Source organism: Amblyraja radiata, chromosome 32 (genome assembly GCF_010909765.2).
Source record: "Amblyraja radiata isolate CabotCenter1 chromosome 32, sAmbRad1.1.pri, whole genome shotgun sequence".
Taxonomy (NCBI): Eukaryota; Metazoa; Chordata; class Chondrichthyes; order Rajiformes; family Rajidae; genus Amblyraja; species Amblyraja radiata.
Genome location: NC_045987.1, coordinates 14,428,269 through 14,446,536, shown reverse-complemented (window position 1 = coordinate 14,446,536; position 18,268 = coordinate 14,428,269). Strand labels below are relative to the sequence as shown.

At 40.1% G+C, this 18,268-nt stretch overlaps 1 protein-coding gene across 1 annotated transcript in view; it reads left to right on the top strand.

The window, feature by feature from the left end:
* Window positions 1-940: 940 nt before the first annotated feature.
* med27 (mediator complex subunit 27) overlaps window positions 941-18,268 on the top strand; it is a 211,603-nt gene continuing 194,275 nt past the window's right edge. Inside the window, exons 1-2 of the mRNA XM_033049112.1 lie at window positions 941-1,176; window positions 2,552-2,696. Coding sequence (XP_032905003.1) covers window positions 974-1,176; window positions 2,552-2,696 — 348 coding nt within the window. The 5' untranslated portion in view covers window positions 941-973. The remainder of the gene's footprint in view (window positions 1,177-2,551; window positions 2,697-18,268) is intronic.

Sequence of the window (18,268 nt, the reverse complement as noted above, 5' to 3'; positions counted from 1 at the left end):
TTCATTTCAATAGTACTACAGCAGATAGTATGTGCTATGTACAGGAAAAAACTGCAGATGCTGGTTTAAATGGAAGGTAGACACAAAATGCTGGAGTAATTCAGCAGGATAGGCAGCCTCTCTGGAGAGAAGGAATGTGTGCCATTTCGGGTTGAGACCTTTCTCCCATTCCTTCTCTCCAGAGATGCTGCCTGTTCCGCTGAGTTACTCCAGCATTTTGTGTCTACCTATGTGCTATATACATATGTACTATGGTGCTATTGTAAGAGATTTAGGACTGTGGTACTATGTTAAAAGATTTGGGAGATTTTTTCTCCCCACAGGGAACTTGGAGTCAGGAACGCACTGCCGGAGGGGGTCATGTGGCAGGAACTCTCACATTTAAAAAGTATTTAGATGGGCACCAATCACCAAGGCATGGAAGACTAGGGAGCAAATGCTTCTGAAATGTTTGCCTCTATAACACACCCAGAAATGTGATCTGAGGTCTCGCCCCATGGTTTTGCTCAGTTACAGACAAACTACAATTGCATTCCAAATTCAGACTCCCATCTTGATAATATCGCCATGAAAGCCAATGAACATTACATCAGAGAGGGCTCTTAATCACAACTAATCATGTCTGGAGGATGCTCATCCACATGAAAGGAATATTTGGAGAGTGTCTCCATAGATGCTGTCTGACCTACTCACAGTTTTCAACATTTTCTTTTTTGTTTTTGTATATATGCCGGTGTTTATTCTCACCTCCAATGTACATCAAGAATAATGTAGATTAGCATTTGCCACTTGTTTCTGTGACACTTTCAGTAAATCATGTCCAGACTGCTGTCTCTCCAGAATGCGCGCATGTAGTGCGCGCATGGAACCCTGGTAGTTGTAGTTCGCGCAACCACGAAGTCCAATTACTGCTCTCGACAAGGCTCCGTCATCAGCCTGCGCAGGAGCCGTCTCTAGGCAGCGGGGGGGGGAAATGGCGGACTCTTTGAGTGTTGGGATCAATCTTGATGCTTTTGCTCACGCGATTAACGCCATCCAACAACTTCGCTCCAGTGTTACCCGCGTTTTTGATACGCTCAAGGATGGGATGAAGAACAAAGAGACTTTGGAAGGCAGGGAGAAAGCATTCATCAGTGACTTTCAGGACAACCTGCATGCTGTCAACAGGGATCTGAAGTAAGTTGGAGGCTGAAGAGTGGAAGCGAGGGCTTTTCTATGGCTTTCATTACCAGTAGAAGAATTTTGATCTAAGGAGTTTTAATAACTGTAATATTTATGTAGAGTATTTAAGGTAGTAAGTCATTCAAGTCATTTTACAGTGAACAAATGTAAAGCTAAGACATGGGGATATTTGAGGATGGTTATTCAGTGCTGGATAGTTTCCTGAAAAGGTGTTGGATGCAGAAAACATTCTGTGTTTAAAATGTATATGGATGTGCATATTAACGGTTATAACCTACAAGCTGACATAGATTATAAATTGCCAAACATCATCTACTTTTTATGTCTGAAATAAATTGATCCTTACTTGAGCATTGAAAGTGGTGCCTTTTGGTTTTTGTGTCACTTGCTGTAGAATGTAAACACGTCTAGATTATTCTCAATTACAATTATCTTGTCATTTGTTTCTTTACATGTTCTGTTTACCACTTTAATCATCTTTTATATCATTCCTTTTTGACATTTAATTATTTAAACTATCTTGAACACACAAACTTAATTGCACATACTATGTGGTTCTATGATTTAATTTGTCCTGCCTTCTCACCTGTCATAGATCTTTGTCTTTGTTTCTCCTCCCTTCCCATATTTTCTCTTTGCTGCACAGATGCTGTTTGGCCTGCTGACTATTTCCAGCATTTTTTGGGCTGTTATTTTCTATTTCTAGCATCCACAGTATTTTGCTTTGTAAGTATGCACCAGCTGTCACAATATATGATTGCACATCAGTGTGGCACAGACAGCTGATTGATAAAGTATTCGGGCCAGCGTCTGAATTTGCACTGAGGTAAAGCCTTTTCTTGTTGTGGTTCTTTGCACTACAAATAATTTAATCAAATAGTTTGAATTGATTATAGTAGCAGGCATAATATGGTTTTGGTGGCCGTTCACACTTCATGCAAAAATTTACTGGGGATTTTCTCCATTTCTGAGTAGAAACCACACACTTAATTCACATTAATATGCCATAGACTGATTCTATCTTCTACCCGTTGACCTGCAAAAAAATGTTGATTAGTATCACATTTTATGCCCGAGGAGAGAGGCTTGAGCAAGTTTGTTGCTGCTTGGTCTAGGAATATTCGGTATTGTTCTGCATGCTGGAAAGCTGTCATTGGGAGTTATTTTATTAAATCAGATCTCCTGGGCAAAATGTCCTCTGTGTCCCCTGTGTACTCGCAACAAAACAAATCTTGATTTTTTAAAAAGAATTCTGTGCTTAAAGGATATTCCTCACCTGGTTAGAATGTGACATTTTCTTCTATGGATATATGTATTAGAATATAAGATATCCTTTGCACTGATCACTGTGGTTCCTTTTGATTTTCAGTGAGTTGGAACGTTTGAGTAACTTGGTGGGACGACCATCGGAGAGTCATCCACTCCATAACAGTGGCTTGTTGAGTCTTGATCCAGTGCAGGATAAAACTCCCCTCTACAGCCAACTTTTGCAGGCCTACAAATGGTCTAACAAGGTAGGTAACTGATTATTATGAACACAATGTGGTTTTTTTTTTTGTCAATGTGGTTACAGAACTGCAAGTTTTTTGATATCAAATATTTACATTTTGAATATCCCCAAAAAACTATTGCATCATTTCACACATTATGGAAAGAGACCAAATTCATTGTTTAGAACACAACATAGTCAAGCTTTTTCTTTGAAAGGCCATATTGGTTTATAGGCAATATAATCCCCATAAATGATAGGAGCCTAGAAATTGCTAATGTCCCTGTCTACAGGTCTTTTAAATATTACAATTATACCCGCCTCTACCACTTTTTCTGGCAATTTTTTCATTTTACATACCATCCTCTTGGTGAAACATTTGCCCTTCAGTTCTTTTTTAAATCTTTCCCCTCTCATCTTAAACCCACAATCTCTAGTTTTAAATCCCATTATCCTGGGTAAAAGACTGCGGCTTATCAATATTCCTCATGATTTTATAAACTATATAAGGTCACCTTTCAGTCTCCTATGCTTTTTTTTTTAACCCTTTTGAGAATAATGACTTCCTTCCGATATTAATACGCAGAATACTTGCTTTTATTAGCCATATAATATCAGAGGGGCAGGCTATACATGCAGGTATTAGTTCTGGTTGCCATGATACAGGAAGAATGTGATTGCACTGAAAGGGTGCAGAGGAGATTCACCAGGATGTTTCCTGGGTTAGAGTATTTCATCAATGAGGAGAGACTGGGTAGACGGGGTTTGTTTTCCTCGGAGCAGAGAAGTCTCTGTGGGAGTGGGTGGCGACATCTGATTAAGGTCTATACAATTAGAAGTGGCATAGGTAGGGTAGACAATGGGAAAAGTGGAGGAATGCATTTAAAAAGTACTTTAATAAGCACGTGAAACAATTTAGCATCAAGGCAACAGGCTGAGCGCCAGAAAATAGGATTATTCTTGATGGGTACTCAATGGCTGGCATAGTTACACTGCCGGAGACCTGAGTTCAATCCTGACTGCGGGTGCTGTCTATACAGAGTTTGTATGTTCTCCCTGTGACTGTGTGGGTTTCTCCCTCTGACTGTGTGCTCTGGTTTCCTCTCACAAACGTGCATGTTTGTAATTAACTGGCTTCTGTAAATTGTCCCTGGTGTGTAGGATGTAAAACTGGAATAATATAGAACGAGTGCATGGGTGATCGTTGGATGGCGTGGATTTGGTGGGCTAAAGGGGGAGTTTCCATGCTGGTCCAAACTAAACTAAACTAAATAGACTGATTTAATCACTAATGATACCGACACATTACAATCTGACTTGGTTTTAATGATCACAAATCTTCTGTGGATTATTAGTCTACCAAACTGAAATTTAAAATTCAAAGTGTAATTGCAAATTTGGAAATAATTGGAATGTGAAAGTAAAGAGATCCATGGGGGTTTAATAGTTGTGTAAGGTGAAGCACTAGATATAATAGCATTTTTGTTCAGTCTCTCACTGATTTTAGGTTGGTTACAGAATGAGGATGCTTTTCTATAGAATATGTAGACGTCTCTCCCTCTGAAAGTTAACACATACCCATCCCGGCCTAAAATATAGCACGATTATGGGGGAAGTGATTTCAAATAGAGAATGGGAGAAGTGCCTATCGTAATCCATTTGCTACTGAAATATTGACAGTAAAGTCTACTAAATTGACTTTTCACCATTGTCAAAAACTCTCCTTAGAACCCAGTCAATTTCAGCTGAAATTCCCACGCAATTATTTTTGTTCAAATCAATAGTACTTACTATCCTAAGTAGCTGTTGCATTATGCATATGAGCTTAAACTTTACCTCTGATTTGTCTTAAATCCAATTTATTTTTGATCCATTGAAATTTAACATTTATTGAAATTCACTGAAAACATAAGTTTATAAAGTATTTCCAACAGTTTGCTGTGTATGTGAAATAAACATGATGGCATTTTTGTAGGATAAAGCTAGTGAATCTTAACATTTGTTTTTAAAGGTTTGTGTGTATAGTATAACACAGAAAAAAACCAGAGTGTCATGTATTTTGTTATTTCCTAATTTGCTGTGACCGATTCATTCAAATTCTTATCATTGCAATCCATTCTGGGATTCTAGGGATGGTTTGAAGATTATAGGGATGGTTTGAAGATTATGTGAGATAACTGACCATATTTCAGTATATAGAAAACATAAAATTAGAAACATTAATTATTTTCTTACCTCCGAATGTTTGATTTCAGACATTTTAACAATATTTGTAAGCATATGTTCTGGTGGGTGGTGTTGCTACTTCTAAAGGCTTCTGAAAATACTACAAATACATTGATTTGGCAAAGTGGATGACTGTCAGATGAATATATCCCAATTTTATTTTTTAAACTTTATAACAATATCGGCTGTTATACCTGGAGTTCCTCGGGTATTTTGCTGGCAATCATGATGTTAGCATTTATTTCCATGCAACCGGGTTTTATAACACTGCTTATAAATGGAATAAAATCTAATTTAAGTATGTAATTGCACAATGGATGATATCATTAGGGGATTAAAATTGTGTAGTTTAGCTAAAGTCAAGCTGAAAATAAATATGTATACACACACTGGAAATATGGATACAAAATGTATATTTAATATCGTTTTCTTTAAGTAGTTATATACCCTTGCATAAAATGTAATTTACTTGATTGCAATATTGAAGTACAGGTGCACAACCTTTTATCCGAAGATCCAAATAACGAAAACCTCCGAATAGCGGACATTTTTTCGGTCCTTGAAAAAAGGTCCTTGAAAACGTTCACCGAGGGCGGCCCGCAGAGGTGACAGCGGAACCTCCAGGTCGGTCCTCGAAGAAAGGGGAACTAAATCCCCATTCATAAAAGAGAAGGTGAGGGTATATTGCGCGGGAGGGTTAATAATTGACAACATGCTGCTGCCTGCCCGCTGAGTTAAAAAGTTCCCACGGTAGTGAGTCTTGCGTGGGAACTTTTTAACTCAGCGGGCAGGCAGCAGCAGCAGATTGTCGCTGCCTTCAGTTTCACCCCACCTACACCCCTCTGCTTCCCGGCCATGTGTGTGACCCCTTCCCTCCCCTCTCCAGCTCCCCGCCCATTGCACGGGAGCGGGGGCTATGCACTGTCTTCATGTCGGCGATGCTAGCAGGGCGATGCTAGCAGGTCAGGGCCAGTCACCGGAGACGTCAGGACCAACGGGACACCGACCCCCAGGCCCACTGCAAGCACGGAGATCCCAGAGACCCACAGCCAGCAGCAGCCCAGCCCCGTTCCAACTCCAGAGGAAAACTGTAAACTGGCCGGAGACATCAGGACCACCAGAAGCCGCTCCCCGATGGGCCGCTACGGCGACAAGTGGCAGTTCGCCCACAGCCCCCTCATCGGGACACCGACCCCCAGGCCCATTGCAAGCACGGAGATCCCAGATCAGCAACTCCAGCCCAGCCCCGCTCCAACTCCAGAGGAACACGCTCCCCGTATGGGCAGAAGCTGATGGTGTGCAAGGTACGTCTTGGTCTTGGGGTCGCGGAGCTCGGGCTGTGGGCGAACTGCCACTTGTCGCCGTAGCGGCCCATCGGGGAGCGGATTCCTCTGGAGTTGGAGGGGGAGGGGGGTATTGTGCTGTTTGATCGCCCCCTACTATCCCAGGGACAGGGAGACAGGACGTTCACCGAGGGCGGCCCGCAGAGGTGACAGCGGAACCTCCGGTCGGTCCTCGAAGAAAGGGGAACTAAATCCCCATTCATAAAAGAGAAGGTGAGGATACATTGCGCGGGAGAGTAGGAATCCCAAGACAAAGTTGAGTGAGCGTTCACCGAGGGTGGCCCGCAGAGGTGACAGCGGAACCTCCGGTCGGTCCTGGAAGAAAGGGGAACTAAATCCCCTTCATAACAGAGAAGTGGAAGGTATATTGCCCGGGAGGGTATATCGCCTACCTGGAAGAAACCGGACATTTTTTCCAGGATGTCGTCTGCTCACCAAAGCTCACGTTTGGCGCCAAACGCACGTCGCCTCTGCTGCACACGGATATAAGAGTGTGAAAATGTCGCCTTAGGCCGCCTAAGGGCATGTAGCCCCGCTAGGGTGACATGAGTGCGTGAGGTGATTCAATGCTGCGGTCACATTTACAAATTCAGGAATTCATTCAACACACTGCATTTCATACAGACATTTATTCTGCAAGAAAAAACTACATTGAAGACTCAAACTCGCGACCGAGGAACTGCCGGGATCAAGGCGCAAACTCGCGACCTTGCGGATATGAGCCGAGCACTCTACCACTGAGCCAGCCATTAAAATCTACACTAAAAAATTTCCATTCCGAAGACCGACAAATTCCGAATTACGAAAAGTGTCTGGTCCCAAGGCTTTCGGATAAAAGGTTGTGCACCTGTACTTGAAAATACACTATATTTCTTTCTTTAGAATCCAGTGTATAATTATATCAATTATTTTTATCTCCAACTCTGGGGCAATTAATAAGTAAATGACCATGGGAAAAACTCGACATTAAAGCTAACTATTTTTAATGTTTGTCCTTGCATCTTACTTATGTTTATAGCAAAACTAACTGCAGTTGCTTGAATTGAAAAGGAAAATCAAATGGGTTAATTAATATCTGAAAGACGAAAACATTTTTTCCACTAGCATTGCCAGTCATTATTGTAGCCTCAATTACATGTAGTAGTCATTTTTGAACTGATAATCTTGTGGGATTCAAATTCTCAATTAGTATGATTGGATCTCTTCAATTTAGTTCAGGATTAGATGATGGCGCACCAAGAGGTGAAAGACTTTAAAAAAATTAAGAGGTGAATGTACAGCCTCAACAGTCAGTCACACTTGTGCTGGTTGTCTGAGAAACTTTGAAAGTTCTTTATTCATTTCTTGATCTGTGTCATTTTTTGGGTGCTAAAATTGCACTTTAAAGCAACCATTGATCAGTCAAATAGTGTTGAATGACATATAAAATTATTAAGGGATTGGACACGCTAGATGCAGGAAACATGTTCCTGATGTTAGGGGAGTCCAGAACCAGGGGCCACAATTTAAGAATAAAGGATAGGCCATTTAGAACTGAGATGAGGAAAAACTTTTTCACCCAGAGAGTTGTGAATTTGTGGAATTCTCTGCCTCAGAAAGCAGTGGAGGCCGATTCACTGGATGCATTCAAAAGAGAGTTAGATAGAGCTCTTAGGGTTAGTGGAATCAAGGGATATGGGGAGAAGGCAGGAACAGGGTACTGATTGTAGATGATCAGCCAAGATCACATTGAATGGCGGTGCTGGCTCAAAGGGCCGAATGGCCGACACCTGCACCTGTTGTCTATGCATCTATGTATCTATGGGTAAACAACTTGCACCATGAAGTGATATAACAATTTGTCCCAAGTTTTTCATCAAAATCATTCCTGTTGAATCTTTGTGTTTAAATTTGCCATTTCCGAATTTAAGTAAACTTGAAACAGACTTGCAGATGGACCACTTTGCAAAGGCACTTGCAAATTAGTTTAAGTATAATTATTAACATATTCCCAAGTATATAATGCTTTCAATTCATCTGCTGTACTACCTTGTGGAATTACTGGTAGTATTTAATGAAAATCTCCAGCCAGCACTAAAATAACACATCCCATTAATTTATTATTGTGTCCAAGATCTTGCGACATTTTATCTAATGGTTCAGTGGCTGCTTTGTGTATCATTTTACAATCATTGCACACAACAAGTTTGTGATCTTTTAGAATTTGTTCCTTATTTGCCAAATATAAAGGGAGGTTTAAAAACTGAATGTGCAGTTTTTTTTCCATTAAAAATATTGAAGCTATGCCTAATGATACCACGATCAGGGCAATCATGTTTTGCCTTTGACGTTTAGCTAAAAGTAAATGAATAAGGAAAGTTTTCCTTTTCCACCAGAAGCATAAAAAAATATTCCTTCGTCATTGTAAGCAGCCTCAGTAATAGTATCCAAGACATTTCTTTGGTATTTTATCAAATGTGGTTCTCTCTCTCTCTTATTCATTTAACAAGTTTAAATCATTCCACAGGAGCAGTGCATACATTTTTCAGTTTCTCATTGGGGAACTGGTAGACCACAATGAGAACTTGGGTCAGGTCCACCCAAATATTTAGTGCCTCAAAAAATCTGGGGGGGAAAAGTAATACATTTTCAAGTTGTAGGTCAACTTGTTCTATTTGATCTATTTGTTTGTGTACGTCGGGTTGATTGCATTAGTCGAAACAGTGTGGACCACGTGAAGGTTGCAATCTCCCCCCCAGTGATCTGATGGTGGATATTGATATAAATAAACCCAATTTCAAAACAACCAACTCAAAAGAAATCAAGATATGATTCAGCAGATGTTTACTGAATGAAACGGTTTTTGGTTATATAGATTTAATTTTAGGTCCAAATTGTTGACTTCCAGGTTGCTTGTGGTCGTCCATTGATAGAGTATGGTTCACAATGTAGAAAAGTGGATAAAGAAGTTGCATTCCATTGCCTGCAAAAGATAGATGTGCTATCCTAGTAAAAGTCTTGTTTGTTTCCATATCAATAAAATAAAGAATTAATTTCATTTTTAACATAATTGACTTTAATATAATAGCTGAGCAGGATACAACATTGCATCTAAAACGCATTAGAGGTTTGTAGGCTGGCTTTTTCACGGGTGTGGGTGGGAACATTTTAACAGTCAGGATTGTTGACACCTATATGTAGTGCTGTGATTATCATTCACATTGGTAATTGTCTGTCACAGGAAAGTTGGAAACAAAGCCTGTCACTGTTATTGTCTGGCAGTTGGAGTAGATGTACAGTTCCATTGCAGAGGCAGTGGATGGCAGTGTAGAAAATCTAAGAAATGTGCGTCGGATTGTTGTACAGCAGCTTCTGACCATCTGCCGTAGAAAATGAATAATGCCGTGTCATATCAGCATGTATCAGATTTTTAATGTTGTATCTAAAAATTGTTTTTTATTCTCACATCAAAAAAATCTGGAAAAAACAGGAGGTTTTAAACGTAGCTTCTTTGAGCCCATCCCTTCTCCACGTGTTCATTGCTATTATTTCATTACTGGAACCAGTTCATTGTATTTCTCTGAAACAGCCATTGATACACAGTGACACAAAAGTGTAAACTGTAGTCCTATTGATTTAAGTTCTTCATATGGTCTTGACATTCTAGCTAATCTATTTCATTGTTTATAAACTGAAAATTATTCATCCTATTAATAATCTTACAATGCACTTCCATTGTGACACATACCTGAAGTGTAATCAGAGCTTTAGAAGCATTACTTCAAACTAGGTTTGTGACGAAGGAGAGAGCATGAATAATTACAAACCCAGAATGGACATTTTATAGTTCAGTTTGTTGAAAGCATTATATTTCAGTATTGATAACAGACCCTTGGTGTGCCCATTACTTATTTAAATTCATACAGTACCTATATAAATGTGTTTATTCATGGAATTTTAGTTTTATTAGGATTATGTTTATTCATGAAATTTCAGTTTTATCAGGATTATTTAATCAGAGCAGCATTTCGTGGATATCAGATTCAAAAGAAGCTAAAATTAATTTCAATGTCTTGAAATCTTGCATTTACTGTTTGATTTTTTACTATAGAGGAATTGTACACATGAATTAAAATGATTGTTTAGCCAAATGATATCTGAACCAAGTGCAGGGAGGTGAAATATGTAGAGAACCATATATTTTTGCGTGAAATTCTTCTCATTATGTATTTGTAGTTCTCCAATTCACTGAGATGTACAATTTAAGCTTATTGTTTGTAGTAGAATTTTTGTTTTTAATTTAATAAAGGTCCTGTAGTTATATTACCCCGAAAAACCTAATGGCCTATTACACATATCAGCCCAGAGATGCAAATCAGTCAGCAATTTTATTTTCAGAGATGAGAGGATTGTTTCAGCCGAGTACATTCCAAACCTCACTTGCATATTACATTTGTGAAGGACCCTCACTTACCTATTTCTGGGGTATGAGAAATTAGATATGTGGTGGGGTGATAAAGGCTGAGTTGTGTAGAATGTTTAGGTGAGTATCCCTTTTATTCTCAAACCTACTATAATTGTTATCTCCATTTATGTGACATCATTATCTTTTGCTGGTCCAGTCATTAGTAATGTGCTTTTGCTGGTGTCACTTGAATCCTTGAAACATTATTTTAATGACTTATTGAGCAGTCTTAGTCCAGAAAATAATTGACTCTGCATTACTGTATACAAGTTACAAGTAATAAGAGCGAGTTCATGAGTAATGGTACCATTTAAAAGATTGCCACAACCAACCACAGAATACATTGGTGATGCAGGGAATTGCTCCCAGCCCCCCCAAACCCTCCCTCCTCCGTCAATCAGTGATGGTGTCTTATGGCTATTTCATATAAGAGCAGGTTATTCTGTATCTTGTTGAATCAGCTTCAGGTACAATTGGCAAACAGCAACAACATTGTCGTGGTTAAGTTACTGAATTGACTGCTAAAGTCTGAACCATAGATCTGGAGATGCAGGCTGAAGTCTTGACATGGCAAATGGGGAATTTAAATTCAAGTAATTTAACACATCTGGAAATTTACAACAACAAAAAATTAGTGCCAGTAATAATTGTCATGAATCCATTTGATCATTGTTAAAAACACAATTTGCTTACAACTGTTCTTTAGTAACGGGAATCTGCTATCCTTTTTTGCTCTGGGTTGTATGTGATTCCAGACTTAACTATGTAGGTTGATTCTTAACAGCTTCCACAGCTCACATGCCATGAGGGATGGGCAATAAATGTTGGCATGACTATTTGCATTTTGTGAATAAATATTTGAAATATTTGCTAAAAATTTCAAATATTTAAAACACATGTTTATTCTACACATCTCTCCCTACTTTCTCTACTACCTATAATTAACTTGTTTTGTCTCTTTCTCAGTGCTGACAAGGAGTTCTGAACTTGAAATGTTCGCTGTTTCTCTTTCAGTCAGTTGCTGCTTGACCTAAAGAAGGCGCATGGCACATTTGCCTTCATTGGTTGGGGCTTTGAGTATAAGAGTCTGGAAGTCATGTTGCAGGTTTATTACAATTTGGTTAAGCCACAATTGTAATATTGCGTGTTCTGATTGCCCTATTACATGAAGGATGTAGAGGATTTGGTGAGGATGCAGAAGAGGTTTACCAGAATTTTAAGCAAGAAACACAAAGTGCTGGAGTAACTCAGCGGGTCAGGTACCATCTCTGGAGAACATGGTGGTTGATATTACGGGCCGGGACCCTTCTTCATTCTGGAGTAATCAACTGCAAATATTGTCATAGTTGTGGAGTATATGCCCTAACTTGCTCAAATTCTGTTAAAAGTTGTAAGTGGTAGTGACTTCTTATATTATGAATTTTCCAGGCAAATATTATTCAAATAGTTTATCTACAGAGTAAAGGTTAAAGGCAGTCGCATTATCTAGTAGGTAGAAGTAAAGTATTCCACAGATATTGGGTGACACAGTGATGCAGCTGGTAAAGCTGCAGCCTTGCAGCGCCAGAGACCTGGGTTCAATCCTGACCTAGGATGGTGTGTGTGGAATAAGCACTTCTCCCTGTGACTGTGTGCATTTCCACCGGGTGCTCCGGTTTCCTCCTTCTTGTGGGTTTGTAGGATAATTGGCCACTGTAAATTGCCCATTTGTGTGTAAGAAGTGGGCGTAAAAGCGTGATAACATAAAACTAATGTGAATGATTGATCGATGGTTGCCGTTGACTCGGTGGGCTGAAGGGCCAGTTTCCATGCTGTATTTTTCAATCAATCTTAACTACCGTAATCATTTTTTTCACACTTTATACATTGGGATTGGAAACACAGTTTAAAAAGTTGCTATGGCCCCCAAAGTAATGAGCAAGGATAAGCTAAATGAGGGTACCATAAAGTAGTGTGAAAGCAAGTTGGTGTGTGGTATGTATGCATACCTGCACTGTAATATACTTCCTCCAATGTTATTACTTCTATTTTCAAGCACTTTATATTACGCTGCATTTAGTTTTCTCTGTTGCTGAATGAGCAATAAATCAACCAACATTACCATTTAGTGCACAGTATTACATGTTAACGAGTTACAGTGCAAAACCACTTTGGCCGATGAGCAGTACAAACATTTTTCAATCAACAGCAGAATATATGGGTGGGGGGGGGGGGGGGGGAAGCAATGGACCAAATATTCGTTTCATCATGCACATATATTTGATAATTTGGAATAATATTCACCTTGGGATTGTTTTGGCTTTTCAGTGGAGACTTATTATCATTATACCTTAGCATGAGCACAGCTTCAGCTGGGTTAACAGTCAACCATTTTCTCAAGCTGAAAGCTGTTAATATTAACTTTCTAATTTTTATTAAATTGCTCTTCCTAATAACCTTGTTTCCAGGTCAGATGCTTTCTTCTTTTCGTTGGTATTAATTTGTGTTGATGTTTGAAAGCACTTTGCCCAGCAAAGTCTTTAATTTTTAATTTCAGCCCAGCATGGCTTGCCTTATATATATTTGATGAGCTGAGATAAGGGCATTTCCCCCTCTCTGATTGTTCACATGTTAGTGAACACATGAGTAAATGCACAAACCTTGCTCAGAAATTATTCATGTGTGGTCTAAAGCTTCCTGTTCTTGAGCAGTGAAATCGAGTTTATTGAGTCAGCCCAGAAGGACACATTCCAAGGACACATTTAATTTGGCTGCGCTTCTTCCTGTTGAAAAGCACTAAGATTTTTAAAGGAGAAATTGGATATAGTGCAGGGAATTTATGTTCAAAATATACAAGCTAAATATGGGAATGACCATCATTGGCTGGACCATGGGAAGTTGAAGTGGCGGGGGAGTATGTTGGTAGAGGGAGGTTGGCATGCTGTGGCTTGAGTAGTATGTTGTTACGTCAGTGTCGACAACAAAATAACTTTTATTTGGTGTGCGTTTGTTACATCGGCAGTAAGTGTTAGTTGAAATTTATTTTTAAATTGCAGATGCTGAAAATCTGAAATAAAGTTAGGTCAGGTAGCATTTTCATCAGATCTCGGACCCTTTATCAGAAATGGAAAATGAGAAAACATGTTATTTTTAAGATGCCGAGAGGGTGGATATAACAAAGGGAATATATGATGGTGCTGAGGTGATCCTGTTGTTTAAGTGATTGTTTGGTTAATGGACTATTGAAGGAAGTTAGAAAAAGAAAACATTAAGAAATTTAGTTTGCAGATGCTGATATACCTGAAGCCAAGAAGAATGCCCCTACAAATTAGGAGAGGGGAAACTAATATTGCAGATGGATAATGTTATAGCAGAACTGGCCAGTTTTAATGGAAACAGAAAGTATATTATTTGAAATTGCAACGAGTCCAGAAGGAAGATGAGGTGCTGCTCCTCAAGCTTGCACCTTGAGTTGGACTGAATCAAGGATGTATCCTACAAAATAAGTCAACTACCCACAGTTGATTTGGACAAAGTGAATGGAATTTAAGAAGTTGTTCAATGTGAGAACAAATTCAGTCAGGTGAATGAAGGAGCTGAATTGTTTGCCCTCTGCTCAAAACAAAAGAAGAGGACCCTTCAACCATACCTGCCTTTGATGAAGGTGAGCCGGTTGGGAGCAGGGGACTGAACCAGATTGAAAGTATGGAGCCAATTTGGAAGCAATAAGTTTGATGGGGCAAGAGCATGTTGTGGATATGGGTTTGCTTATAAGCACTTATACTGGTTTAACTGGGGTGGAAGATTGCAACCTTCACGTGGTCTGCCCTGTTTCGACGAATGCAATCAAATAAGATCAAATAGAACAAGTTGTCCTACAACTTTAGGCTGTGCACACCATACGCAAGAAGAAGAAGAAGAAGAATGGTTTAACTGTTGTTTGTCCGATGCTAGTATAGCAGTAATAATGGAGAGCTTGAACTTAGCGGGGGTAGACACAAAATGCTGGAGTAACTCAGCGGGACAGGCAGCAAATCTGGAGAGAAGAAATGGCTGACGTTTCGGGTCGAGAACCTTCTTCATACTGAACTTAGCGGGTCTGTTTTAAAAACTTGCCACAACCACTATATCAGACTTTACTTTTATTTATAATCTTCTAGTAATTTTTTTTTTAGGCATATGTAATGTGGGTTAGTCTCACTTGGACTGAATTAGTTCAATAGTGTATTTCTTGTCATGTGTACAGAGATACAGTGCAATGCTTGTTTAACATGCAATCCGTAAATCATGCTGTACATTAGTACAATTGACCCCCTTCTGGAGTATCATGCAGAGAGTCAAAGGTTCAAAGGTTCAAAAAGGTTCAAAGGTTATTTATTGGTCACATACACCTAGGTGTAGTGAAATGCTTCTTGCCAATGCAGCACATAAAGAAAGAATACAGACATAACATTAATAAGAGATTTAAATATAAAGAACATCCCCCCACAATGGCTCCCACCATGAGGGAAGGCACAAAGTCCAGTCCCCATCCCCAGTTCACCCATAGTCGGGCCTATTGAGGCCTCCACAGTTGCCTCTACGGAGGCCCGATGTTCCTGGCCGTTCTCGCCAGGTGATGGTGCTCCGGCGTCGGGAGACTCCTCACAGCGGCTTGGGACACCTGGAACAGCCGCTTCCGTACTGGAGGCCGCGGCTTCCAAAGCCAACAAGGCCGCGCCGGTAGGAGCTCCACAACTGGCGATCTCGTCGCGAGATCCCAGGCTCCCGGTGTACAGTTCGGCGCCGCCGCCCGCGGCTGGTCGCACCACATTCCCGCAGCTCCGCGATGTTGTTCCCGGCGGTCTTCAGCTCACCGGAGCTCCAGCAAGCATCGCCCGCTCCACGATAGCGCTCCAGCGCTGTGCCGCTGCCGAAGCCGTGGTTCTGGGCGGTCCCCGACAGGAAACGCTGCTCCAGGCCCGCTGGTAGGCCGCGAGGACGGGTCGAAACTGCAGCCCAGAGAAAAGCTGCCTCTCCGACCAGGTAGGGACCCTGAAAGGTAGTTTCCCCCTTCCCCCCCCCCACATAAAAAAGTCTAGAACTCCAGAAACAAAAACACTTTAACTAACTAAAAATAAAAAAAAAGATGAAAAGACAGACAGCTGCTGGCTGGGCGGCCGCGCACAGGTGTTACGGCGCCATCTTGCAACTTCAAAGTCTCTGAAACATCTGATGTAGGCCTGAGGGGACTTGCAGTTCTCACCTTAAGGCCTGGTATCTCAGAGGCACTGGATTAGTCTGGTCCAGAGTGATGCTGTTGGCTCCTTTCACTGCCATTCTGTGCAATTGACTCACCTCGCTCCGTAGGACCTTGTCCGTCGCCTCCAACAGTTGCCCTTCTCATTCTGTGTATCGAGGTCGACATGTCTTGCTTACTGAGTCGATTGTGGAACTCTAGGCACCGGGAGGTGAGTTCACAGACCAGTCACAGCCACCCACTTTCCCCTTCAACTTCCACTGCTGCTTTCGTGGAGATGCACAGCTTTGACCTGTCACGTGTAACCGGGGATCTCATAACATTGATTTAAAAAATCCCACTTTGAAGGGGACATAAGAAGTGTGGAAATGTGTGTAAGTTCTCTGGGTCGTGCAATTGAAATCCTTTAAGCTACTAAGTGATGGTAGATTTAGATCCTGAGACACCAGTAGAACATAACAGTTACATTTATAAAAAATAATTGTAAAAGAGGTTATCTATTCCCAGTGGTATGTTGGCACCTTGGTGAATCAGTTGAACTAAAGGCCAAGAACATTTTAAAAGATATACCTGATATAAGGGGTTTGGCTATCTGAAGTTGGAAAACCACAGATCATTCAATCCAAATTAGTCTGAAGAAGGGTCTCGACCCGAAACATAACCTAATCCATTTCTCCAGAGATGCTGTCCGACCTGCTAAGTTACTCCAGCTTTTTGTGTCAATCTTCATACAATTCTTACACAGATATACAGTATAAATCAGCATCTGCATTTCCTTATTATTATAGAAATTAGATAATGTGTATAGATTCGCTTTTCTTGGCTATTTGTTTAATAATGGAATGTATTCAACTTTTTAAACTATCTTGTAGATGGTGCAATATATTAATCAGATTATATTGAGAGATTGCAAAAATAAAGTTGAGTTGTTGTGCAGTAGGGTACGGTTCTATACAATTTATGTGAATGGTGCCAATGTCACTGTTGCAGTTGAATCTCCTTATACTCTTTACTGCCATCATTTTATATTACAACCTTGTGTTTATCTAGTCAAGTGAGTTCCAATTTCTAGCCACTCTCCAGGAGAAGAGATTTCTCCTGAATTTCATTTTGAATTTATTGGTTAGTGATTCCCATAATGAATCAACCATTTTAGAATTTTAAAGGTCTTATCCAGGTCATCCCACGTTTTTTTCCAGAGAAAGTAGTCAATGCATCTTCAGTCGTTTCTGACAAATGTAACTCTGTGTTCTTACATTTGTAAATATGCATTATTTCCAGTGCTGCTGCATACTTTACATAATAAAATACTGCTTACTGCACTCTGAAGTGTGGGTTTATAAGGTTAACATAAGGCCTTTTAAAAAAATTGGTCCTCTCCAGAAATGAATCCCATTCCAATATTCCCTTGCTTTTCTTTATTTTGAAACAGAATGCAATGACCCGTCTGTCTCGCTCGGTTCTTCGGCTGGCTGGCTGGCTCGGCTGGCTCTTCCCCCCCCCCCCCCCCCCCCCTCCCCGGCTCTCATTCCCTCCCCCCCCCTCCCGGGCTCTCTTTTCCCCCCCTCTTTCCACTTCCAAACAAAAATGTGGTTGGATTATTCAGCGTATGATCAACCTGTGTCAATAAATCCTGGACCTTCATATCATATATGCTTAACCATGCACACTACAAGCATGTTTTCTGTGAAGGACCGAACATTATCATGACATGGCCATAGCATCGGTCGTTATTGCTATTGGTACAGAAACACTCTCGCTTCCCACATAATTTATCCACAACAAAATATACAGGTTGCAAGGAATTTTCTAAAGGCATTTTATGATGATAGCTGACAAAACTGACTATACCCATCTGACATTACACTTACTAACAAGAGTTGGCCAAAGGACATAAATGCAGCAAATGTTTGGTAATATATTTAAAGGTGTCAAGACGCCACATTACCAGACATTCAGATTAGATGTATGTGGCAATGAAGATACCCAGTTTGTAAGCACCATTTAAAAAAAAAATTGTTGATAAACGCTTTTTCCATCAGTCCCACTTCAGAATTAACGTTAAAATTTCAACTGAAATATCCCGACCAAATTTGTGATGTATATGACTGACTGTAGAAGTAAAACCTGGATAAATCCAACGTATAGTTGTGAATGTTGCTCATTAAATAACTACAGTACTGATACTCCATATTAACAGCATTGATTTGCCATTAAAATGAATTCTGTAATAACGTGTCAGTGACAATCGAACACTGCGGTTTTAATGTTTCACGTGTTCAAAATTTAATTAATCCATCTTTATGGATTAAAACAAATAATAACATTGGGAATTAAAACATATTTGATTGCATTCCGTTATCAAA